Source organism: Corylus avellana, chromosome 7 (genome assembly GCF_965113065.1).
Source record: "Corylus avellana chromosome 7, dhCorAvel1.hap1.2, whole genome shotgun sequence".
Taxonomy (NCBI): domain Eukaryota; kingdom Viridiplantae; phylum Streptophyta; class Magnoliopsida; order Fagales; family Betulaceae; genus Corylus; species Corylus avellana.
The window spans coordinates 1,635,128-1,662,047 of record NC_142496.1 but is presented as its reverse complement, the minus strand read 5'-3'; the positions used below and the strand labels follow the sequence as shown (position 1 = coordinate 1,662,047).

Genomic DNA, 26,920 nt, shown 5'->3' with positions numbered 1-26,920 from the left:
ATAGCATAAAGAAAACATAGACATATCATAGAAACTGGCCTTACACTTCTTGCTCAATCTCATTTATCTTCTAAATTCTGGATTGAGGCTTGCCATTCTGCTGTCTATTTGATTAACCGATTGCCTATTCAAATTATAAAATGGTCTACTCCTTATTTTAAACTTCACAATAAGGAACCAGATTATAGTAATTTAAAGGTATTTGGTTGTGCTTGTTATCCTCTTCTTCGTCCTTATAATAGACACAAACTTGAATTCAGAAGTAGACAATGCATCTTTCTGGGATATTGTTTAAATCAAAAGGGATATAGGTGCCTAGATACCTCCACCAAACGAGTCTTTAACTCAAGGCATGTGATTTTTGATGAGAAGTTGTTTCCGGCACAGGTACTGCCTCCCACATGGCTTCAGCAAGTGACTCTTCTTTGAATCAAGATATTGTTCCCTTACTCTCTCAGTTCATTGAAGTTAATAATATTTCACCTGATTTGATCACAAATGAACCAATTTCTGTTGAACCATTATCCCCTCCAATTGTTCCCATTGCAATAATACTAACTTCAAGCTCTTTACCTACAGAATCCAATCCAATTGTGATAACAGATTCTGTTACACTTTCTCCACCTATTTTACCTACAACCACACCAACTTCACCTACAACCATTGATTCTCCTGCAGAATCAACACCTACCTGTGACATATCTCTTCCAATCTTAGAAGATCATATTCCTTCCATCTCTTCACTACCTACCTTGATTAATCCACCAAGCTCACCTCATATTGTTACTAGATCCCAAACAGGCAGCCTAAAACCTAAAACATTTACTGATTTCAAGCTATACTATTCTACCAAACATCCCCTAAAAGCCATGCATACGTCTATCTCTACCTTTAGTGAGCCGAGCACCTTTACTCAAGCAGTCTCAAATCCCCATTGGCTGGCTGCCATGGAAAGTGAGTTCCAAGCTTTGCAGGAAAATCACACTTGGTCTCTTTGTCCAAGACCACACAGCAGAAATGTCATTAGAAACAAATGAGTGTATAAACTCAAACAAAAACCAGATGGAACCATTGAGAGGTATAAAGCATGGCTAGTGGCCAAAGGGTTTGAACAAAGAGATGGTATAGATTACATAGAAACATTTAGTCCTGTGATAAAACCTGCAACTGCGAGATTGATTCTAGCATTAGCTGTTCATTATAATTGGTCGTTGAAACAAATTGATATATCAAATGCTTTTCTCCATGGACAACTTGATGAAGAAGTTTTTATGAAACAACCAAGAGGATTTGTTGATCCTCAATATCCTAATTCAGTTTGTAAGCTTCACAAAGCCTTGTATGGCTTAAAACAGGCATCAAGAGCCTGGTTCCATAGACTTAGGGTGCGTTTAGGAGTGCGTTTTCAAAAAAATAATCTGCGATTTTAAACCAAATCGCAACTTTAGGGTGTTTGGGATTGCGATTTTAAAAACGCAAATTTTAAAATGGCAAAAAAATCTGCGATTTCCATAAGCTGATTAGAGGGTGCTTATTTGAAAAAGTGCGAATTTAAAACAAAATTACGATTTCTATTAAAAAGATATTTGACGCAATAGTTACCTTTTTTAGAACGGGAATGGAAAAAAATACCAAGAATACCCACCTAAAATATATTAAAACCCTTATTTTCTCTTTTCTTTTTTTCTTCATCCTCTTTGTCTTGTTTATCCTTATTGGTAATTTGGTCATGAAACCGCAATTATATGCTAATGTTATCCAAACACTCAATTGATAAAAAAAGTACTTTTTAGTATGTTTTACCAAACGCCTGTGTGATTTTAAAAAGTAGCGATTTAAAAAATGTAATTTTTAAAAACGCAATTTAATGAAGGATGTATTTATGCGGTCAAAAATTTTATTGTCGAGGAATATAGAGCAAAATACCGTCCAGTGCAAAACCATGTCAAAATAAATTTTATGTCGACAACATCAATCTCTAAGATCCATGGAGTAGATCATTCCATACCTGAACATGGATATGAGTTGGCTGATTATGAAACCATAATAAGTCGTTGCAATGACGTTACTTATTTGACTGGTATATCAATCATTTATTTTCATATATTTGAAAATATATTTACAAATTATTCAAAATGATACAAAATCAAAATTCAATATAACTTTATTTGAATCAATTTCTTTGATTTGCAGATGTAATTGGCAGGTTAGAATCAATTGGAGTTATTGAGGAGATTAATTCGAAAGGTCGTCCAACAAAAATTCGAAAAATTAAGTTGTTACTAGAAGAATAAGACATAATTTTTATTTTCATGTCAAATACGATGAGCTATTGAACCCTAAAAATCATAGGGTAAAGATATAGAGCACGCCCGGCGTGCTTCAACAGTGAAGCACGCCTCAGAAACATATGTTTGCAAACAACTTTGTGGGGATCTACAGCACTGCAAATAGATGAGGATTTCTATAATAATTATACAAGTCCCTTCATTGTAATAGTAACTTCAACTACTGTGAAAATTTTCAGAGGTAATTATTTTACTCACTATATTTAAAATCATATAATGTGTATTTCATTTTGTATATGTTAATGGATTTCTCTTTGAAAATTTTGTAGACGAATACAATTTATCATCAACAAGCGCAACAAGGGTGTACATCAACCTTAAAATACCTTAAGTTTCCAGAGTTCTTGATAAGTACAAATATTCGCAAATATATATATTTTTTTAAACAAAGAAAATGGAAACTAAACCCATATATATGTTTTATAATGAATAGGTTGAATAATGTCACGGTAACGGAAGTTAAAGAATTGAAGAAAGAACGACCACCAATGATACCAGACAAAGAACTAGCCTTGCATAATAGAAAGACCGTTGCTGAAATAAAACAAATGGGTTCGAAATCAGAGACAAAGGTGTGAGCCCTTGATCAAGTGTAATTCTAAGATCTAAATCTTAACCTATAATATCACTAATACTTTATCATTTATTTTACTTTTTACAAAACTTAATATTGCAGGAAGTATTAATTACATGTTTATGCAAAGTCAATAGAATAGACACCAAGTTTGGATGGTACTATGTTGGGTGTCTTACATGCAAGGCGAAGGTTAAGATTATAGGAGGATCTTTTTGGTGTGAACGTTGTAAAGTGAAACCTAAACATTCTGTACCAAGGTAAAAATAAAAAATAAATAAATAATTACTATTTAATATGTATGTATATAAATATATAGTTCCTACTACTAATCAATTTGGAAATGAAGCAGGTATAAGATACAATTAGAAGTATCCAATACAACTGATTCAGCAACATTTGTTGTGTTTGACAAAGAGGCTGAAAAACTTATAGGCAAGACAGCAAACGAACTTGCAAACATGCAAGATGAGGTAACAAAAATCTAAAAAATTCACATTACCATTGCATAAACAAAAAACAATACAACATACTCTAACCTGTTATAACATTATGCTCTTTTATATTTATATAGGATTTGAATGACAATATGTTACCAAGAGAAATTGAAAAAATTGTTTCCCAAGAGCATATATTTCAATTGCGGCTTAATGATTATAATTTGATAAGAGGATCGGAAAATTATATTGTTTCAAGAATCTTTGAATCACATGTTTCAAATATCCAAAAGGTAACATTTCATTCTATTTATTTATTTATTTTTATCTACACATTATTTTCCTACATAAGTTATGCATCTTCTAATGAAATTTAATGATTACAGGAAACTCCATTAAATCAACACATGCCTCTAATTACAACACTTGAGGGGTCCAGCTCTGAAAACGAAGATGAACAAATCTTCACTCAAAGTTCTTCCATGTCTTTTTCCTTACCTATTGAAGATATAGAAACAGTCGATGATGATGATGACGACAACATTCCGATCAAATTGCTTTGCAAAAGAAAGCAACATACTCAACACAAGAGTTTGATCAACAAAAAGTTTCAAAACATTGATTGAGAAATAGTTCAAGGATTTTTTTAATGCATTCTTTTTCTTTTTTGCTTTAATTAGAATTCAGACTGCTGTCAATTTATTTTTTTAAGGTTCAAGAGATGGAATTTTGGTACAAGTTGATGTAATTGTTCTTAATATTAATATTACTGTAATTGTTCTTAAGTTTTCTCAGCACTATATGAATCAACAAAGTTTCCTATCGGTTTAAACTTTTGAGATAAGTGAACAGCCCCGTACATAGCGCGGGCTCTAAGCTAGTTTTCATAAAACAATAGATGAAAGAGAGAAAAGAAAACTCCTCTTCTTCCCCCCCCCCCCCCCCCCCCCCTGATTCTTTTCTGCGGCTGTGTATAATTCTCTCAGCCCAGCCGCCTCCTCCCTTTCACGCGCGTGTGCTTAATATTTTATTTATAAAGGGTCAAGACAAATTTATTTTTATTTCCCTTTGGTTTCGTTCCTAAAGGGGGAAAAAATTATTTTTCTACGCACAGCCCTCACCGTCTTTCTTCTTCTCCTAATTTCTCTCCTTTCTCTTTGGACTTTTGTTGACTTGTCACGTGAGGCTCACATTGCTTTGGGGGCAAATTACACCCTTTTTGTTTATTTCTTTTATGTCCTCTTGCTTCCACGCATGGCTGGCTCCTTCTCTTTTTTTTTTTTTTTTTTTTTTTGAAAATGTTGTTTTTCTTTGCTGCCCTTCTTTGTGTTAATTAAATCTTAAGAAGTGAATTGTTATTGCAAAGATGTTTGAAAAGTTAAAGATGAATATATGCATTAAATGCCCTTTAATTGCTTATTTGAAAATCCTCTTAACTTATGTACTTATTGAATACACTTATCATGCTTGAGTTGATTATCTTTATAATGAACTTTCATTGATCCATTCAAGTATGTGTTATTGTGGTACATCTTATTTATGCTATCTCTATGCACTTAAGCCTTAAGAATGAATGTTGATCCATAAAAAATTTGTTATGTTGGACAAACCATATGCATAGGATGGATTTTTCTTTGTGGGTTAAAATTAACCAAATGCTGGTTGAACCTAGAACCTATAAATTCTAGCCCAAACCCTTATGTCTTGTACTTCAATATTATGAAAGACACGTTCTCAAAGAGAAAATCTAAAGTGAAATGTGCAAAATGCCAAAATATTCCAAAAATGAAATTTTCACTGTGTTAATTTTTGTGCTTGGCTTGTCCAAAATTAAAATTCCGGATGTAGTTTTGAGCCTTGTGATAAGACTAAGGGGAGAGTATTGGATGAGTGTGACTAGTCCCTAGTAAGGTTTGATTTCTAACCTAATAAGCTATGAATTTCTTTCATATGGTTTGGAAGTTTTAATGTGCCTTCTTTGCCAATATGTTTTTGTCCATTGCTTGGCTCTTGATTGTGGCTTATCATAGACAACACATATAGCATGAATAATGATGGTACATAATGGCATGACTTGAGTTGCAATAATGATTTTGTTTATTCATCTTTTGATACTCTTGCGTGCTTTGGATATTTTTGGCACATTTAACAAGATGTTATCCTAATTTGCAATTTTTGATCATTTATTGGATATACTCTTCTTATGAATACTCCTGTTTTTTAAATTTTTTTTCCCTTGTTGCTTCTTCATGATTTTGCATTATACTTCATGCATTTTCTTTTATCTGTGATCATGAGTTTTATTTATGTATTCATGTTCTATATATGCCTTGATATATTTTGTGAGTATTTCAGGAAATATAGAGACATTTTTGTCATTTTGTGACAAAAATGAGGAGTAAATATGGAGAGATGATGAGATGTCTCGGCTTATTGGTTTTGTCACTGAATTGTCAAAGGAAGAGTTTGTAAGTTCTTGTGTTGGCTAATTCGGTGATCAAAACCGATGATCCAATTCACCAAGATCCATCCACAAGGCAAGCCGTCTGGATGGGAAGATAGCTCGTCCGAACGTGGAAGCCCGAGAGCTCAATTTTCATCCCAAATGCAATGGCCTTACAGACAGGGGGCTAGGCGGTCCAAATGGGCTTTCTAGAAAGTCGCCGAAAGTGTTTTCGACAGTTGCCGTCCGGACGGATGCCCCTTAGGTTTTATGCCCAAAACGTATTTTTATGTGGGCCCAGGTCTAAGGTTTTATAAATGTTATAAATAAATATTTGTAGAGAGAGAGATGTACGAATTTCCATGATAGAAGTCGTGAGAGGACGTGGTTAGAGAGAACATCTGTTGTGAGCCTATCGTTCCTCTTAGAGGATTATTTGTTAGTTTCATTGTGTGCTTCATTGAGAAGTCTATCGGAAGAGTCCGATAGAGGAGAATCATGTTGAAGAAGATTGTGAGGAAGGTTACGATTGGAGGCTTGTCGATTTTACAGAGTCAAGATCTTGCATAGAGTTGTAAGTATTCCTAGTATCTGTAATCTCTGAACATTTGTTTGATAGTGATTTTCTGGGTTTGGCTGCCCTGGAAATGTTTTACTTTTAGAACATTTTTTAAAAGGTTTCCTCTTTATCACCAAAATCCTTATGTTTGATTTTACTTATTTTCGTGATTGTTTGCTTATTGATAAATATCTATTAATTTCGCATATTCTGTGATAAACACGTATTTGGAGTCGATATACAATTTTCAGTGAAGTTTCCCCAAAGTTTTTATTTATTTTTATTTTATTTTATTATTATTATTTTTTTAATTATTTTCTCTTTCTCCATTTCTTTCTTTCAATCTCTCTCTCCCCCCATTCCTTTCACACTCTCTTACATACAAAAGAATATTTAAAGAAAATATAGTAGAAAAGAGAATCTTTTGGAGTGTATATAGAAAAATGAGTAGCTAAAGTAAAAATTTGTATTTTTTCAGTAGCTATTTTGGCTACTCCCGGTGGAAATGTTTTAAGTAGTTCATTTGTAATGCCCTCAGCTCGTGAGAGCAGGTTTGCTAATTTACTGGACTCAGAGGCCCAAATAATTACAAGAAATCTTGAACACTACTAAATATTCATAAAGACTTTTGTTAGAAACCTCATAAGTGTAAAGTTTTTCATAACTTTCAAAGTAAACTTAATAAACATTTGTAATCCCAACAAAAACATAATAACTCAAAATATTATGGTATTGAAAATGTAATTAAACATAAAACGATCTTCAACAACCCATCGTCGTTGCTCTTATTATTCTCGTCTCATAGCAAGTTCTCGACAACATCTGTGGGGAGGAAAAACAAAACAAGATGAGTAAAAAACTAAGTAAGGAATATATCTAACAGTTTTCAAACAATTGAATTAAAAAAAAAAAGAAAAAAAAAAAGAAAAGAATTTTGGTAATAAAATTTTTTGCAGTAAATAATTTTCTAAAAGTTTTAAAGTAATTCTAAGTTTTTTATATGCTTAAGCAATTATCTTCCACTTGTTACTTTGTTGTCTCGCATACTCTTATGTCCTATATGTCGAGATTGTGAATGACTCTGAAGGGTTTGTGGCCACGAGTTGAGTCATTGGTGCCACCTGATTAACTTTAAGGTGCACTCAGCGTGGCAAGTCTAATGATAGACCACACGTAGTGGTTGCACCTCATTCTTGAGCCTGGTACTATGTTATCTCTTATCTTTTAAGCCGAATTGTCTTAGAATGTTCATTTTCTTTGGCACGTGATAAAATCTTTCATTAAGAAGTTCCATGCTTTCTCATAACTCTATATTAGCATGTGTAAAATTATTTAATTTGTAAACATTTAAGTTGACATATCTTAACTCTAATTTAGCCTAGGGTTTGGCCCTACAATTCTTATATATGGCCTTTTCTAACTATCCCTTTTTTTTTTTTCTTTTTTTTTTCTTTTGCTTTTGCTTTTGCTTGAAGGTCCAACCTGAGCCACTTACATGGGCCAACTCCCTTTCATGGGCCTACTATGTCCCCTTAGGGTCCAGTGAGGCTTGGGCCCTACAAGTGGAAGCCCAACAAATCTTTGACCTAAACTCTAATTGAGTCCCTTCATCATTCTAGATGGGCTTAGGCTCGAACATGGGGAATTGGTTGAGATTGGCACACTTGGGCTATCCTTCTCTCCTTACTAAAAGCCCTCTATGGGCATAGACCAAGTTGGGCCCAAAGATCTAACCAATTCACACTAGTCGGTGAAAGTGACATGACATATAGGGCCTGGATGTGCTTTTAAAGGGTCTAAAAGTGTGTTTAACACTAAAAAAGTCCGTTTGAAGAAAAAATTACTTGTTTGGTAAAAAAAAAAATTGAAAGTGTTTTTAAGGGTCCAAAAAATGGCCAAAACGCACATTTGACAAAAGTTTAAAAATGAAGCTTTTGCCAAAAAAGGCTTTTTGAATTAAAAAATTTATTTTTCAAACACAATTCCAAACATGCTCATAGTGATTTTCTAGCCATTTTTATCAAATGGCATACATGGTTTAATTATTGAACCACTCAAAGAAAGTATCTAATACAAAAGCTAGATCAAGAAATTATTAAAAGTCTTTAATGCATATAAAAGTAACTAGATTAGCATACTCCAAATCTCCCAAAAGAAAAGAGTAATGATATAAGGAGGACTATAGTTCTCCTAGAGTCATCCCAAATATGATGTGACATTTAAAATCACTGTTGAATTTGAGATGATCATTATTGAATTTTGATCTGTTGGTGATTTTAAATGCTACATCACATATGGGATGACTCTAGGAGGACTCTAGTTTTCCTTATATCATTACTCTAAAAAGAAAAAAAAAAAAAAAAATTATCAAGTGCCTCCAAGACTTAACCACAAAACTAGTAAGTCCACAAGGATCTATTTTTTTCCTCAATCGGAGTAATTAGCAGGGGAAGTCCATGAATTTATTTTGATCTGTAAGCATTTATCATTACAATCAGAGCAATACTAAAACCTTAGTATAAATTGAGTAATCAATTAAACATGATACGACAAAGAATAGTTGCACCGTCCTAAAATATACAAATACATCTCAAAATGTAAAATACCACAAATAACCTTCATAGTTCTACAGTAGGTCTTCAAGTCATAAGCCGATCAATATCTTTACATCGAATGGTTGCATCTACCTCCAGGTGCAGTCTACTCAAACCTAGCTAGCCCCTCTATAAAACGCCATCATACTCCCCTGTTATGAAAAAGTAAGGGATAAGTCTGACGACTTAGTAAGCAAGTAATCTTGTGCTAGTGTGTGGGAGTGAATAGTTTATGTCCGGATAAAAAGGTTAAGCATGTATATCATTATTATCAAAATATTCATCAGGATGCCTTCACAACATTATAGCTTTAAATAATAATAACCAAGCTCTTACTTTGCTTAAAACTACTTGTACTATCTACAAAGCAAGACCAGATTTCCATAACATAGCTCGCTCTGATTAACCCCCCAGTGTAAGATTGTGATTGTCCTGCACATCACCTTTCGGCAAGGACAGGTCAGCTCATCCCCTTTCTACGGAATCCTATTAGCCTAACCCCCTTTACTTAGGGTTAACGGCTTATGAGGCCACACCCAACAAATGGTGTGTTGCACTGCCTCTGATCATATACACATAACACACATACACACGGTACCGGTGTCATCACATCATAAATAGCATCACATCACATACAATATTATCAAGTAGCCCAATAAATAGTTCATGTATGTTTTCGAGACAACATTTATGAAAATAGCTCATGTCACACTTTTCATACATAAAATGGTATTTTATTTAGTTCAAGAGATAACCCGGATTTGTCTTTGAAAGCATTATGTATAAAATGCACCGGGTCATTATTCATGAAAATACTAACACAAGATAGCCCACTTACCTTCCTCAAATTCTTCTTCGACACACACCGATGTGTGTCTTTCTATAATTGTGGTTGATCCCTTGAAACCCTCTTAGAGTCTTCACATAAAAACCCTACATTAGTGTCACATAATAACCTAGTTAGAATAATTCTAACTATAAGTCATCCTTTGAGTCTAAACCCCAAAACTGCATTATCATTTGCTATCGTGACCCTCTTATAAGACCATAATGGAACCCAACTAATCCAATCAAGAACCTAAGTTAAATCAACACAAATGAACTAACGACATTAATCCCCAACCAAGGCTAAAAACACTCCATCGAATAAATCCCTATAATCGGCCAACTACATAATATCTCTCCACACTTGTGGTCATAACCATAATCGATACTCTAAAATTAATACGCAACCGGCTACCTCTAAATCAAGCATCAAAACTCTATTTGCTAACAACCCAAGTGTCATAAAATAATAAGCCAATAATAAGCCAAGAACAATATAACTCCAAATTAAACCCTTAATTTCTAGCCACCATAATTAATCCTCCAATGATCACAAAGCTTCAAAGTAATCAACAACCTAAATGTTAATCTTAAATAAGGGATTAAAAGCCATAACTAAAAATCATCCAATGAAATGCCTATCTTCAATAACCCAAATGCTAATAGACAACTATCTTAAACAAGTGATTAAAAGTCACAACTAAGCATATTCTAAAACTATAAAAATGCCCAAAATCACAATCAAGCAGAGGAAGCAGGAGATTAACTAGCAAATACGGCTCTAGGCATGGAAGTTAATGGAGTTTGAGTTGCGGGTTCGCCGGAAACGCTACTGCTACCCATCGCCGTTGCCGAAAACGCCCCTCTCTTCCTCTCTCTCTAGCTCTGGTCCTCTCTCCTCTCTCTCTCTCACGGGCTGGTCTGGGCAGGGAAGGGTTCCATCAAACCACTATACCAAATAGATACTAAATATAATAATCATTTTGACATTATTCCCTCTTGAAGGCCGTATGGTTCCTAAGATTTCTAGCAAGTTATTGAGCAAATCAGTGGATTCAAGGCTTTTGAAGACGATATACCAAAATACACCTTTTGATAACTTTTACACTGCTCCTACTGGCTACTGATGCCGTAAATGGATCCCAATATTCACCATTCCAATTTGCTATCGGGATTACTAACCATTCGAGTAGTAAATGTAATAGAGTTTTTATAAAATCTATCTATCTAAGCAAGAAGTGGCTTATTCAAAACTTATTCAAACGGATAGATTTTATAAAAACTCGCTAACAACAAAAATTGTTGAAAATCTCTACCAAAAACTGTTCATACAAAAACAATGGGTCATTGACCCAATCATGAGATGTACCCCCACAATAAATGGGTCACTGACTAGAGCATGTGACTATGAGAGCTCTCCTGAGCCATGCCGGGTCCATAAGGCCATAGTGTCTGATTGAGCCCATCAACTGGAACAGTGAGATTGAGGATCCTCCTGACAAGCCACTTGGAAATTAGGCTGTGTGGGGAAGAAATGGATTTCAATGAAGAGAGGAAGCAGGCAGGTGTAGAACCCACATGCCCTCTCACATTAGCTGCAATACAGATAGTTAATTGCACTTAATTCTAGTTAAAAAATTTCTACTAAGAGGTAGAATATAACATCTTGCTACAACATTTAGAGAATCAATTCTACAGTCAAGATTTTTAAGTCTTGAATATATAAAAAATATTGAGTTACACATTAGAAAGATGTCATACATTTGAGTGGTTAATATAGTATAATTCGGCCAAAACATATAGACTTAGGCTTTCGTGTTGACTAATATCCTTAAAAGAGTCATCAATATGTCAAACTCCTAACATTAAGGAAAAATAGAAAACGACAGCGACAACGACAACCACGTTGTAATCCTAGTAAGATTGCTCTTCAACCTATACTTTGAACTTTGAAGTCAATTGAAACCTAGCCAAAAATTGGTTTATGATATCCCCTTTTTTTGAGGTGGTAGACAATTTGTCATTCCAATTACATAATTTTCATATATAGTGAGAAGTTCATAGAAAACACATAACAGAATAAGTATACTTCATAAACCATAACATGAATGGTAGATTTTTTGTCCTCAATTGGAGACCAAACTTTCACCCAAAGTAATTTTGAAGACCCAACTTTGGTGAGGGTCAATTAAGCCTGATATCATAATAAAAGTCCGAAATTTGAATATTGTCTCAGTAATTTATATTTTATTTCAACTCGAAATTTGTTTAGTATCATTCTCTTACATATCTTTTTTCATCTTTTTTTTTTTTTTTAAAAAAAATTATTATTGAATCTATAAAACCCTCGCGAATATAGAGAGAGAGAGAGAGAGAGGAAAAAAAAAAAATTGAGCCAAAATTTTTTTTTTTAAAAAAGGCATTTCTCAATTCCTAGTTGTTTGACGCAAGGTCAGTCCATGTACTAATTGCTTAAAAAACCGGCCAACCAAACACAAACTTTAATACAAGTCAAAGGGTGTGCCCATGACTTCTTCAAAGCTTGACCACCCAACCAAACCTTGAGAAGCTGCGGCTATGCTTTTCTTTTGTCTATTCAGTTAGTTTAAAGCCAAAGACAATATTGTTTGTTTTTTAGTGTCGGAAAATTTAATGTCAAAATATGTTTGGTTATAAGTTTTAAGGCTAGCGATGTAAAAGTTGAGATAGGACTTAAAAATTTAAGTTTGTGTATATTGTATATTATAGACCTAGTTAGAGTAAAATGACCATATCTTTTGTTGAAATAATATATTCTAACCTCTTTTAATTTTGACATTACACAAAAACAAATTTAATGGTTTTGAAAAGCTAATTCAAAGGGTTACAACTTTGTATTTAACAAATATTTTTCAATTATAATGTTTACTAGGTCAAAACGAGTTGTCAATCTAAAATTTTTGGACATAATGACTTGATTGCAAGCTTGGTTGCAAGGCATCCGAACGATAGAAAGATTCCAGCTTTCCATAATAGTTTGGTTAGACAGAGGTTGGGTCGGGTCATAACCTTGCTAGCAAGAAAACTGTTTTAACCTAGTCGACTTAGCCTAAAAACCTCAATTTTTTATATAAGTTTCATAACCCACAGCTTCCATGATGTTAGAGAGGCAATTTCTAAATTGTTTTGGAGAGGTTCTTTAGTGTTTCCGAGCCTAAACAACCCTATATCCTCAACTTGATAATTCTCTAATCTTTGTATTGATTTGTTTTATGCTTGCTTTAATTTTGGTATATGATATCTGTGATGTTTTACTTTAAAATTGATACCTTTGTTAATCATTACTGTGTTTGGTAAACTGGATTAATAGCAACTTGGAGTCTATATCCAGAAATTCAAAAACAATAGAAGATTCCAAACTCAATAATTATTCCATATGCTTGCAAAGTCCATCTTTCTTTAAATAAAATACTTTTCATTTTTTGAGCAAATGTTACGAGAACAAGCTAAGGGTTGATATTACTAATCGAATCCATAATAACAGAAGAAAGACACGAAATGAGAAGGCTTTCACTTTACTCAATAGATATCGTTCATTTATATGAACAGGCTAACTAGCAATATAATGAAAGACCAGATTAAAATTAAGATAAATTAAGTTCAATTCAATGTTTACCAATCAAGAGGAGGAGGCCCCATTGGAGGAAAAAGAATTACTTGTGAATCAAACTGGCTGAAGCTGCTTTGCTTGGTACTTGCGTAATGGATAGGAAGCAGTGGGAAACAATGATGTGTGTACCTATACTAGACAACGACCAAATAACTAAAAGAAAGAACAAGACAAAAGTAAAATAATGATGTAATATGTTGTCTCTTAGAGTCTAAGTAAGCTTCTAATAATGTCATCATGAAGCTTAAGAAAAAAATTGGCTAATTTTTGACAAAAGGTTTGGAAGATTGCTTAAGTAATTGCCAATCATAATCCATTGACATGAATTGATGATGCCCTTCTCTTTTAGTTAAAGATGAAGAATCTTCTTTTTCTTCTTCTCTTTAGTTACTTTCTATTTTTTGCATTTGATGTATGAGTTAAAGATTAGGGTAAGTTCTATGTTAAACTACATTATTAAGGTAGGTTTTAAGTAGGGCAGACAACTTTTGATACGACCCGTGAACTCGACACAAAATTAAGGTTTAGTGTTAAAGAGTTTGACTTGTTTAATTAAATGAGTTGGGTTAGAGTTGACTTCTTATAGTTTTATACAAATGCTTTGAAGCAACCCAAACCCGACATGCGACATAATGGCTAACAATTTTTTACATGACCCGTAAACCCGGCATGAATCCAATACAAAATTAGAGGGTTAAGGTTGAAGGGTTTGACTCGTTTAATTAAAAGACATAAATTTCCTCTAAACCGATCTGGAAGAAATACCCTTCAACCCATGTAAAATAGTGTCAAGTGTTTATAAACATTTAAAATGCACATTAATTTCTTAACCTCATTAATAACAGTTTATTAATTTAGACTAAATTTAATGTGCCTTTAAATGTTTATAGACACTTGACGATATTTTATATGAGTTGAAGGATATTTCCTCCAAACCAATTTGGAGGAAATTTATGTCCTTAATTAAATAGGCTAGGATAGTGTTGACGGTTGACCTATATAATCTTATAGTCATGCCTTAACACAACTCGAACCCAACACGCGAACACGAATTGTCACTCATAGTTTAAAGATAAGAAAATGTTTTGAGTACTACAGATTTTACTACAATTTCGCACAAATTCACATGACAGTCAATATTTTATGAAAATGACTGTTGCGTGAACTATCATGTGACAGTTCCTATTTTACCGACGAGTATTATAAGTACAACGTGAACTACTATCTCAATTTTAATAATTAGCGTGATAAGTGTCTAACATTTTGCCTCTTGAATTTGAAAAGATTTTTGTAATAAAAGATGCACCGTCCCTACAAACATTAAAAAAAAAATTAAAAAATTAAAAAAAAAACTATTTATTAATCATTGCCTGCTCCACCATTGAATGTTTATCCTTAACGCAGGATGTTGAATATATATATATATATAAAATTTTATATTGCCTATCTAAATTTAGGACTTTAAAGCTTAAAGTCAAGAAATGTTATATTGTGCCGTTTATAGCCCGGACTCGCGAATTGCGGTGGTGGCCGTGGACCAAGTTAAACAAAGCAACACAAATTAATAATATAGTGTCCTAGATTTGATGTACCAAAAATTATTAATTAAACTTTTTTTTTTTAATTAGATTGAAATGAAATTTTTTCAATTTAGTCTATTAAACTGATTTTTATCTTTTTAAAGCATGTGATTCACATGTTTTTATTTTTATTTTTATTTTTATATAGATACATGCAATAAGTTTTGATTATTAATTTGTTTTGGAGGTATTTTTGGTTTTTTTTCTTTTTTTTAAAAGCATTTTGATGTGACATAAATGTAAAAACTGTTTCTGTGTTTAAGTAGTTTGTTAATCTATTTGTTTTGAGAAGAGAAAATAAAAAACAGAGAACATAACTTTTGACAGAAAGAGTATGTTTAAGAACACATGTCAGTTGTTCTCACGTGGTAACTCAATCGGCTAAGGACCACGTTTCATAAAGCATGTGATTCACATGTTTTTATTTTTATTTTTATTATATAGATACATGCAATAAGTTTTGATTATTAATTTGTTTTGGAGGTATTTTTGGTTTTTATTTTTTTTTTATTTTTTAAAAAGTATTTTGATGTGACATAAATATGAAAACTGTTTCTGTGTTTAAGTTATTTGTTAATATATTTGTTTTGAGAAGAGAAAATCAAAGACAGAGAACATAACTTTTGACAGAAAGAGTATGTTTAAGAACACATGTCAGTTGTTCTTACGTGGTAACTCAATCGGTTAAGGACCACGCTTTATAAAACGGATGTCATTAGTTTGAATCTCATACCCTTGTAAATTATTAATTTCATTAAAAAGATGGGGACAGACGTGAACCCTAATTAGTGATACCGTTTTCCCTTTTATAATAAAATTTTCAAATTGCATGAACTTGAAAAAGAAAAAAACATTAAAACAACCCAAAAGACACGGTTTCTCTTTAATGTAGGAGAGCTGACTTCATGGGAAACTCCTCAAGTCTTAACCATTCAGCAAAGAATTAATAATAGGATATATGATTGTGTTCCCCTACGTTGTTCCTCAACCCTAATGCCCCACCACTGATGATCTGCCTTAATCATTCTGATGAGAAATAGGGCATTATCCAACGGTGTAGATATAAGGAGGAGGTAATAGTGTAGTGGGACCCCATCACAAAGTACTTTAATGTGGGAAAAGTTCAACTATGTCCGGGCCAGAGGAAGGCCAGAGGACAAACGTGGAAAAAGAGCGACAATAACATGGAGAAAGCAAAGAGTGAGAGAGAGAATGAGTCAATTTTTTGAAATCCAACCGCTCCAATTCTTCGATTCGTTCTCACCAAATCCCACGCATTTAAAAACCCATCTCTGAAAACCACCTCTCCTCAATACCCAGATCTTCTTTTCTCAGAATTTGATCAAATTCTTCACCCTGTTTCTATCTGGTGTTTTGCTCTGTTTTCCGCCGGGAAACTCAATCCAACGTATAACTTCTCTGCTAAAAAATACGATGATTTGCTCCATGTTCATCTGATTTTGATCCTTGAAGATTAGCCTTTTTCCAAATTTTGGCTCTTTTCAAATCCGAAAGGTCAAACAATCCCATAATTCTCTCCCACGCTCTAGGAAATATCTCATTTCTTTCCCTCAGAATCCTCTGCTTTTGCTTCACAATTTCTGGCCCTCTGACACAAACCAGTCTTATCCAATCCTAGTCCTACCTGTTGTCCTGGCCTCGCCCACTTCAAAAATTCCATCTGGGGTTCTCAAATTTTGAGCTAATCCAATCATGGGAATTCAGAAAGACAGGGTGAGATTCAATGTTGGAGGCAGAATCTTCGAAACAACCGCAACAACGCTCGCCAACGCCGGCCGAAACTCGATATTCGGAGCAATGTTCGACGAGAATTGGGCTCTACAAACAGATATTTCCGATGAAGAACACTTCATTGATCGGAACCCGGATTGCTTTGCTATCCTCCTCGATCTCCTCCGAACCGGCGAGCTCTATGTTCCTGCCAATATCCCAGAAAAGCTCCTCTACAGGGAGGCCCTTTTCTACGGCCTTCTCGACCACGTCCGGGCCGCCAAATGGGGTCAATTCGACGGCAACAGATTGCGGCTTTCGCGGTCGATAACCAGTCAAGCACCTGGCGACGGAACGGCGATTCGGGCCGGCCCAGACGGCGGTTGCTGCGTTGCTCATGGTAGCATGGTTCACGTCTATGATTGGATGCTGGATGAGCACGCGCCAATCACTCTTGATTACCAAAGAGTCAATGATGTTGGGTGGATTGACTCGCAGAACATTGTGATCAGCGTGTGTGAGCGATTAGGCCGCGGAGATGGTGGGATGGGTCTGTTTAGTTCATCCACAGGGGAGCTGAGATACAAGTTTCAAGTCAATCATGAGAATCAAGTCAAGAGCTTTACTGCAGGATCTTTGAGTTTCAGCTCGGATTATAAGATATTTTCTAGCTGTAAAGGCAGGAGCAATGAGTATGGAATTGGTGTTTGGGACCAAGTAACAGGAAAACAGATTGATTTTTTCTATGAGCCTCTTGGCTGGTCTCTTGGTGAAGCCGACAAACTTCAATGGTTACATGGGAGCAACTGTTTATTGGTTGCGACATTGTTTCCTAGGAAGGACAACTGTTACATTAGTCTGTTGGATTTTAGGGACAAGAAGATGGTTTGGTCTTGGTCTGATGTTGGAGCTCCTATAACAGGGGATGAGAAGCGGGTTAGAGATGCAATAGCAATGGAGGAGAATAGCTCCATCTGTGTGGTGAATGAGTATGAGGATTTGGGTTTCATGGACTTGAGAAGCAGTGCCGGGAGCATCAGGTGGAGCTCGAGAAGTCGGTTGATGAAAGGGAAGATGCCGGATGAGCCGTGTTACCCTAAATTGGCATTGCATGAGGGTCAACTCTTCTCGTCGATGAACGATTGCATATCGGTGTTTTGTGGTTCTGATTGGGTTTTAACATCTAGGCTACGGCGCAGCTATGGAGGTTCGATATGCGATTTTTCGATCGGGGGCGATCGGCTTTTTGCGCTGCATAGTGAAGAAAATGTGTTCGATATATGGGAGACTCCACCTCCACCGATTATATGATTCAGCTATGGTTTGCTTGTTTCCGTGGTAGTGTTTCTCCCTTTTTGATATTCATAGCTTTCCTCTTGTTTTCTAGACTACAGAAGATGGAGTTGCAGCTAAAGACTATAGGTTAGGGAACTTAGATTTTCTAGGCTTGTATAGGCTTTATGTTAAAGAGAGATAAGAGTGATTACTTAACCAAGTATACCCTCATATAACCAAGAGGAATATCTAAATTTATGAGTGTGAATGGTAGCTTCCCATTGTCACAAAAAGAAATGAAATTGATTGCTTAACAGATATTGCAGAGGAATTTTTGTTTTTCTGCAGAGATGCATGTATTTTTTTGTCAATTATGGGTCTACTTGTACAACATTTCATTTTCGAAGTGGCCCGAAATGCCGCTTTCCTCTTTCTCTTTTTGACAGACCACCCTCTCTCTTTTCCTCTTTTGACCTCTTGCTTTCACAAAGTAAATTCCCTTCCGTGTTGTTTTGATAATGGTCTCGTACAGATTCCAGATTTACTTGCGCACAAACACACACAGACAGATGCTTTTTGCATGTGAGCAGTTGTAACTGCCAAATTGGTTGACAGGTTTATGAAATTTGGTCACCCTGCTGCATTGTTAGGTGTAGCTTTAGTTTCAGGAGCTAAACTTCTGAATTTGTAATACATAACATATGTTCTTTGAATATCATGAGAGCTTTATCCGGTGTACCAAATCTGCTAATGCTGATACCCACTATACCAAATGCAGTCCTGTGGCTTTCTTTGACACCTATGAATAGAGCCAACAATATTTGATGCAAACTGCAAACTCGTTACGAACTTAATACGAAATTAGCGGTTAAATATTAGGACCCGTTTAATTAAATGGGTCGGGTTAAAATTGACTTATATAGTCTTATACATATGTCTCAATGCGACTTGAACTTGACACGTGAGATTTTGGACTAATAATTTTTAACACGACTCGCAAATCTAACACGAACTCAATGCGAAGTTAACGAATTATAATTGACCTGTATAATTTTATACTCGTACAAACATCCCTACTTAGACCTGCCACCCTCCGTTTATATTTCCTTCCCTTCCTCCACTATTATTTTATTATATCTCACTTTCACTCAAAGACAAACTTTCGCTGGTTGGCTTCCAGAAAAGCTCCAAAGATTAATTTTAAACTGTTATGTAGAACAAACCCCAATTTAATTGGAGCCCTTAAGAAATTAATATACTCAGTCAGTTTGACCCAAAAGTCCTATCAATTAATAGAAAAATAACTTAGAAAAGTGTTATGTAGCAGTCTAGTCTAGGTTTATAAATTGGCCATAACAAGGAGCTTAGATGTCAGCCACTAGCAAATCAAATGAACTCAAGTATCAGTAAACCGGCAGAAAATAATAAATAAAAGAGCTTAGAAATCTGTAAACTAGCAAAAACATAGATAATTTTATGAGAAGATACTCTGTGTAGAGAGATAAGTATCAGGCATCAATAAAAAATGAGAGGCTCCAGTGGTCCAACCAATATTAGCCTGACCCTTACGTATTTAAATTCACTAGCAAAGTAAGATCTGATGTACCCAGTCATCCAAGGATAATGTTGCTGTTCAGGATCACTTTTATCTAATGAACCACAATCTTTCACCTTAAAAAGGAGGGGGTTTTCTTGGAGAATCGAATGACAATAAATTCATCACTTTTGCATATAAGGAAATACAGTAATCAAAACTGATATGTGAACTTCTAGGAACCTTCCTTCAATTGGTTTTCTCTATCAATCAGAAAGTTCCAATATTGTACAATGTAAGCAAGAAGAGATAAGATAAATGAAATAGCACACCTAATTTGACCCCCAAAACTAAAAGATAACATATAAGAAGGAACCAAAAAGCCATGGACCGACCACATAGGGCAAAATGATAAATCAAGCATAATCAGGCATCACTTTCCTGAGAAATGTAATTGGCTGAGATTCTTTAGGGGCAAGTTGCTCAAAGGAAATGTAATTTTGCTCCTTATCATAAACATGACATATGGTCATTATTGTCTTCATCAAACGCCAATTCCACGAAGCCTCGTTCATATACTGTTGAAGACATGGGAGAGAAAATGAATTAAAAGAGCAACTATTTTGGCATCAGTCAGGAGATTATGGACACAATATGTGTGTGTGAGTGTGTCGAGGACTTATCAATCCTACCTTTCCCCAATTTTCTTGAAGAGACTTATGGGCTGCCCGCAAATTATAGCTTGGTATCCTTGAAGAAATATGGTGGGGGACATGGACACTAATATCATGACATAGTATCTCAATCCTGTCCATGAAAAAAGGATCCAACAGTTAGCAGTCTACTTATTCACATAGATAGTAAATAATTACTTTTTGTTATTCAACCACTCGAACAAATTTATTGGTATTAAAGCTCTATATTTCTTTTGGGCAGATTCTCAATAGCAAATCAAACATGTTTTTCAATTTTCACATTTGTTTCACCAGAAATTAATAAAAGTGGCCCTAGAACTTGATCACTGCCAACCAAAGATCAGAAAAATAATATCTTCAGTCACTTATTAGTTCCTTCATGCTAGCATTCATATCACTATCCCTTTAATTAGGGAATCATGGTATGGATGAAGTAATTTTCATGGGAAAACATTTTTGAAAAGAACAATGAAGATATTACCATCGAGGGTAATCACAATGAACTGTTCCATTAAGCTGGGCCTGAGCGGCATGCCACTCATTTGAAGATTTGAATGGTATGTGAGGAGCCGAATGATGGACCATGGTGAAAGTACTCATCTACAAATACAACAAAAAAGGAAAAACACTGAGACAAAAATAAGATATATAATCTGAATGGTCAAATCATCAGATTCACAATTGAATGACCTTGAGGCATTGCGTAAACTATGAAAATTTGGAGTTCTAGAATTATTTAGGACCAGAAAAAAATTAAATGTACACGTACTTTAAAACTATCATAGATAGGCCACCAAGCTAACGGTGGCAGTTAGTAACAAATTTTAAGCAAGATCCATTCAAGAGTAACACCTTACCCTTGAATGGATCTTGCTAAAAATTTGTTACCAATTACCGCCGTTAGCTTGGTGGTAAAGCAATGCATTTGAGCAGACAAAAGCAATGCATGCATAAAATCATGTTATTGGCAGTGAAGTCTTGCATCATACTATCATAATATTCATGAATATTTATTAATGTTTTTGATAGAAGTCGTACAACATGAGGACCTCCCAGGAGGGTGAATGAACTATAAATCTAGTTGGAAAGAAATAATAAATTCTTGATCCAGGTGGTTTTAGGCTTATTTGATTTGGGTTGCAAAGAATTAAAATAATAAGAAATAAACCATATACAATATTCTTCTTGGTAAGTTGCATACAATATATTATTTGCATAGTTTTGGTGCTATTAAATTTGTTGCAATGTGTGTGGTACAGTAGCAAAGGAGTTCCCCTTCCGCTGTGTATTACTATCCACTATATATATATATATAAAATGCAAAATTGATGGACCATCTGACAAATATCACGTATTTCCTGGATATGAGAAAGTTACTGAATGATTTTATCAGTTTAGTGTGGTTACTGTGTCCAAATATTACTGCAAGAGAACAGGAAGCAGCGTTACCCAAAAGTGATAGCCCAACCACGGCATCAACCAGAATTTGATCCATCCCACAATTCCCGTCTTGAAGATAATCAATGGCCATCCAATTGCCATAAATGCAAACACACAAGCCAAACTTATCTTCACCCTTTTCGCTTCACTTGGTCTGAACTTGTTCAAATTGAAGTGCCATATCAACCTATTAGGATGCTTATTAATGTTGAGACAAATAAGTATGAAATAAAAACATATGAAATTTAAGATTAATCAAGCCAATACTGGTAACTGTTAATAGTAAGGAGTAAGGACCAAGAAAAATTTGAAACAGAAATAATTGCTCCATATGATTCCTTGTATTTCATACACACCAGTGACCTATAGACATCCACGTCCTAAATGGGCCATATCCATATATAATTGCCTTGCGCAAAACAGGAGACGTATCAAACTCCTCTTTCCAAACAGGGTGCCAAGCTGTATCTTCACACAACCTATAGACATAAGACAGACGGGAATACAGTTAAAATTTTAGAAGATGGAAAAAGACCTGCAACTTCATGGAAGTAGTAAACTAGACAAACCAACACACAAAAATATAGATTCATACATACAAACATACAATTATATACATTTATCAGAAAAAAAAGAGAGGATACAACTGTCTTTCTAACATGTATCTACCATTACATATACCGTACATTTATGTGCTTTTCATCGATATAATTATTTTATATAATAAGATATTTGGCTAAAGGGAGATATAAAACCTTTATTAGATGTATCATATATCACATGAAACATAATGCGTATATGGGTGTGTGTGTCTCTAGGTACATACCATACATTGGGATGAGACAATTTCCACTACAATCCAAAAAAAGACTGGGCTATACACATTTGATACTAAGCAAGCCATATTTCTTCTTACGTATTGCCTGAGATAATTCAATAGGAAAAGTTACATACATGTTTGTTTTTGCATGATGCTGATCGTGCTTAAATCTCCACGGCTCATATGGGTAAATTAGAGGCAAAAAGGCCAAGGTTCCAACAATATCTTCCACTAGTTTGTTCCTTGAAAATGATTTGTGAGCACAATCATGGCCTATTACAAAGAACTTTACAGAAACAAGCAAAAAAATAAATGAGTTATCTAGGATGAGAAGGGGGCGCGGGGGGGAGAGGAGGGAATGACACATTATAAAATTCACAAACCACATAGTAAAGATGTATGCAGAACTAACCCCTGTTACTGCAGTCCCTGTCCATGCCCAAGCCAGAGGAAGTAGATACCATGGGACTTTTGAAATCATAAAGAGCCCCAAGGCATAGGAAGTGACGGATATTAAAACCGATCTCCATGCTTTCATGTCATCAATCTCAAACACCTTTAAAAGTTTGGAAATGAAAAGTTGAAATGGAAATATCATCAATTTCAGTTAGGATATAAAGTCAGCCTTAAAAGGAGGGAGAGAGAGAGAGAGAGAGCGAATCATTATTCAATGCCCCTCTTCTCACTGGATACAAATAAATACTATTGTTTTGATACTAAGGTAAAGGACTCTGCATCTCCAATCATAAAACTAAGAGCAATTGCACAAGGAGGAAAGTTAACCTGATAAATAGTCTTACTCATTACAACAGAACAATGGTTGGCTCAGATATCTCCTAGGTATTGTGTCCAAAATCTTATTCACAAAATCCATTTTCTTCGCAAACAATATAAAAGAATTTGGATGCAATGTGCATCTTATGGAAGCATTACCTTTTTTGGAAGGGTATCAATGATATCTTTTAATTTAATATTTTCAGGAAGTGGTTCTCCAATTTGCTTAAAACCATATCTTTCAGCTAATTGATTCCTATACTCAGCACTATCTGCTGAAGTTGGTACAATTGGAACTGCAACAGCTTGCAGAACGTTATTCCTCTTTGAAAATAAAAACTGCGGATTTCTGCTTCCCTTCTGGAGAAGTCTTTCCCCCTTCAGATAATATCTGCCTGTCTATCAGAATAAGCAATGTAAGGTGCCTATAATGGTAAGTTATAAGATGACAGGCAATGATAGTTCAAACAAATATGAATCTTGCATAGTTTTACAATGCATAACAATTTTATTCACAGAAGAAGACCAATTAAAAGGATAAAGAGATTGGGGGATAGTGCTAGTCAGACAGTACTTAAAATTTAGTTTTTCCCCCTTATGTTACTCGCATATGACAATAACTGGAGATAACATTGAAAGCACCATCCAATATTCTAATGGCTGTGAGAAACGGCTGGTCCTCATACCCATAAATGTCGAGAAAAGTAAGGCTACAGGTTTGGTGATAACCAAAACACTACCATTGTTTAGTCTGTTGCCTAACGTTATAATTTTCCATTGTCGAGGAGGTTTCACAGTGATCAAAGAAGCAAATTTGGACACGCCTAGGATGTAAGTCGTTACTAGATATGCACTCAAATGCTTTCTAAGGAAGAAACTTCAGAATTCAGGCAGTGATTCCTTGTTCACTATAGCTATGTTGAATAGAACCTCATCTGCAAGGTGCGTGCAGGGAAAAAAAAAGAAGAGCTTTGTTATGTCAAGCTCATGCAATGCATCTTTAATCATGTCAGCCAGGGAAATTAAACAATGGTATGTATTTTCACTATTAACAAATCCTCTAGGCTTACTTTTCTCAACATGGATGGAACTTTGCCTAAACTCTTATGTAGCATCAGTAGTTTTCACATTCTCTTGGCTGACAGTATTTTATTCGAGCAAAATCAACTTCACAACAGGAGGAGAATCCTGAACCCTTAATAAAGTTCAATACTGAGAATGATGTAATCATCAAGTGTGCGCACACAACTTGAGTTTTTTTTTTTTTTTTTTTTTTTCCTAATGTCTTAAAAGGTTTTTGGATGTGTAATGGGTGCCAGTCAACCTGTAATACAGTCGATGTAGTGTCCCAAATAATAAAGTGATAAGAACATTAAAGTATGTTCCAAGTTAGGATAAACATTTGATTACAATTTTCAATTAAATTTGAGTGGCTCAATAGAGTGCACTGGATAAAGCAAATATTACAATAATATCAAGATGTGCAGCAGTCACTGCCTGGAGTTCAAGTTGGGAGCTGGTGAATTCCATTGGGTGGCACTATAGTAGAGAAAGTGACTACTTTAAGTGCATATCTAGCAACAATCTACAATACTTTCCCGCAAAAAAAATCAGAAGTATAAGCTGTTTAATACTATTAGAATACGCACACCAGTATGGATACTGCATTCCTGTTTAAGATTAAGGTAAAGTTGGCGTTTGTTGATTATGTTGGTACAAATTTAGATATTGGTGGCTGCCATCACAACCAGAATAACCAACCCAATGGATCCATATAGATTTCCTTGGCCTAAATGGAATATTCTAAAACAGATAGCAAATTGCATGTGAAATGCCTTCTACTTACACGATAATAAGGAAGTGAAACGGAGGACTCCAGCAAAGTGTTTTTCATCCACCTTAGTCGTTTCTTTTGTCAGTTTCTCCTTAATTCCTTGCTTAGTCTTACACAAAATCCTCCAGTTTTCCACACAGGATTCTAAAATCTAAAAACTTTGACGCATTCTATCCAGCAAGTTCCAGTTTTTGCCAATTCTAAAGCCCACTTTGCTACGCTAAAGTTGCTAAACTCACAATGCTACTGGCTTTTTTCTAAGAACCGCAAGATGCATCAATTAAGCAGAACCCATATCGCATTTGGACCAAACGACATGAAAAAGCTAATAGAATTCAAATCTTGGCCAGAATAAACAATCAAATATCACACAAAAATTCGAAGAAGCTATGAGAAAAAATCTATCCTACATAGAGAGAGAAAGAGTAACATACCTGGAGAACAATGGGCTAAAATTCTTCGACTCCCACTTGGCTTTGGATGGGGGCCCTTAAATTCAATCCAAAAAACAAAATGAGAAATAAAAAAAGGCAAACAAGAAGCAGAAAAAGAAGCAAAAAAAAAAAAAAGAAGGGGGTACCATGAAATGGAACACAGAGTCTGCAAGTCTGCAAGCCATTCCGAGCAGAGCTGCAGAAATTCCAATTTCCAAAGGCCCCCACTCCCCTTTGAAACTGTGAGTGTCTTTGTGAGAATGAGTGAACGTGAAAGAGGTGTAGGGTCCTGAAAGGCTGAAACACCCTCGCACCTCTGCCTTTATATGACACTGCCAACTATTTCTTTGCCTCTCCTCTCAGCCTCCAGGTTTGGATAGATTTTCGATGTCCACACCACACCTGTATGTCAATTTTCAACCTTAGGAGAATAATAAAAATAAATAAATACATTTATTAAAATTAAGAATTTTTTTACAATGGTTCTGAAAAGTATTCAATTTTTTTATAAAGAAAAAAAAAAGACAAAAAAGAAGAAGAAGAAACGAAAAACAACAAGGCATAGAGATAAATTATTTATTTAATCAATAGGTCAGTCAACCGTACTCACTAAAGATAGTGAGTTCTGTTTACTTACAGTTTTATTTTGGTTAAAATAGTGAGTTTGGAAAGTGAAGTGCCACTTTTGTTAAACTGTCTTACTAAAATAATCAAAAAAATTATTTTAGTAAGGTTGCTAGGAATGCTCCAACATAATATCTCAATTATGTATTAAAAGAACATCGCGAAATTTTTTTTAATACAAAATATCTTTAAGTAGGAGCTAAGAGTAGAATTTGACCATAAGATTAATGGTGCGTGTATCACATTTCACACAAACCAATTTCATTTCATACTTGAGGGATTCATGTAAAATATGCATAGCATGAATTGCGTGAGAAATTTCCCTTATGGGTGGACGGTGAGCCCACTTGGTTAATTTGTCAATGAGAAACGTAAGTATCATTGTCTTACCATTATTGTTGTATCATCTCATAAAGTTAGTCTTATATTGTGTGGCTAAATTATTCACATTGACTGAATGGATTATAAATGTTATTATAAGTATAAACTCATACATTAATTTCTTATTAAATGAAATTGAAGTTTAGAGCACATTCACACCTAATAAGCCTAAGGTTATTTTGATTAGTGGGATGCAAATTTTAGTAAAAGTATAGCTGCATAATACTAGCACTTTACCTCAAAAATTGGTGGTGAGCATTGTAGCTCAAGAAAAAAAAAAAAAAAAAATAACATTAGTCAAACAATCCAACCACTTTTATGTATGGAGCACTAAGTTGGGTGTCTAACACTTTTGGACCAAAACAGAAG

General features: G+C 34.8%; 3 protein-coding genes across 3 annotated transcripts; 2 read left to right on the top strand and 1 right to left on the bottom strand.

Annotated features, from left to right (window-relative positions):
• The first annotated feature begins 2,773 nt into the window (after positions 1-2,773).
• On the top strand, positions 2,774-3,985 carry LOC132169397 (replication protein A 70 kDa DNA-binding subunit D-like). Its single transcript, XM_059580433.2, has 5 exons — positions 2,774-2,920; positions 3,025-3,182; positions 3,275-3,395; positions 3,497-3,652; positions 3,746-3,985. Exons 1-5 carry the CDS (start codon positions 2,774-2,776, stop codon positions 3,983-3,985), a joined length of 822 nt encoding a protein of 273 aa, XP_059436416.2.
• Positions 3,986-16,090: 12,105 nt separating this feature from the next.
• On the top strand, positions 16,091-18,366 carry LOC132183688 (BTB/POZ domain-containing protein At2g24240). Its single transcript, XM_059597065.2, has one exon. It carries the CDS (start codon positions 16,723-16,725, stop codon positions 18,049-18,051), a length of 1,329 nt encoding a protein of 442 aa, XP_059453048.2. The 5' UTR covers positions 16,091-16,722; the 3' UTR covers positions 18,052-18,366.
• A 1,354-nt stretch (positions 18,367-19,720) lies between these two features.
• FAD6 (fatty acid desaturase 6) lies at positions 19,721-25,919 on the bottom strand. The gene is made up of 10 exons (XM_059597066.2): positions 25,693-25,919; positions 25,547-25,601; positions 23,438-23,673; positions 22,917-23,060; positions 22,639-22,790; positions 22,041-22,163; positions 21,694-21,871; positions 20,726-20,844; positions 20,242-20,356; positions 19,721-20,127 (listed from the first exon to the last, which is right to left on the bottom strand). The coding sequence occupies exons 1-10, from the start codon at positions 25,729-25,731 to the stop codon at positions 19,966-19,968; spliced, it is 1,323 nt and encodes a 440-aa protein (XP_059453049.2). The 5' UTR covers positions 25,732-25,919; the 3' UTR covers positions 19,721-19,965.
• Positions 25,920-26,920: the final 1,001 nt, after the last annotated feature.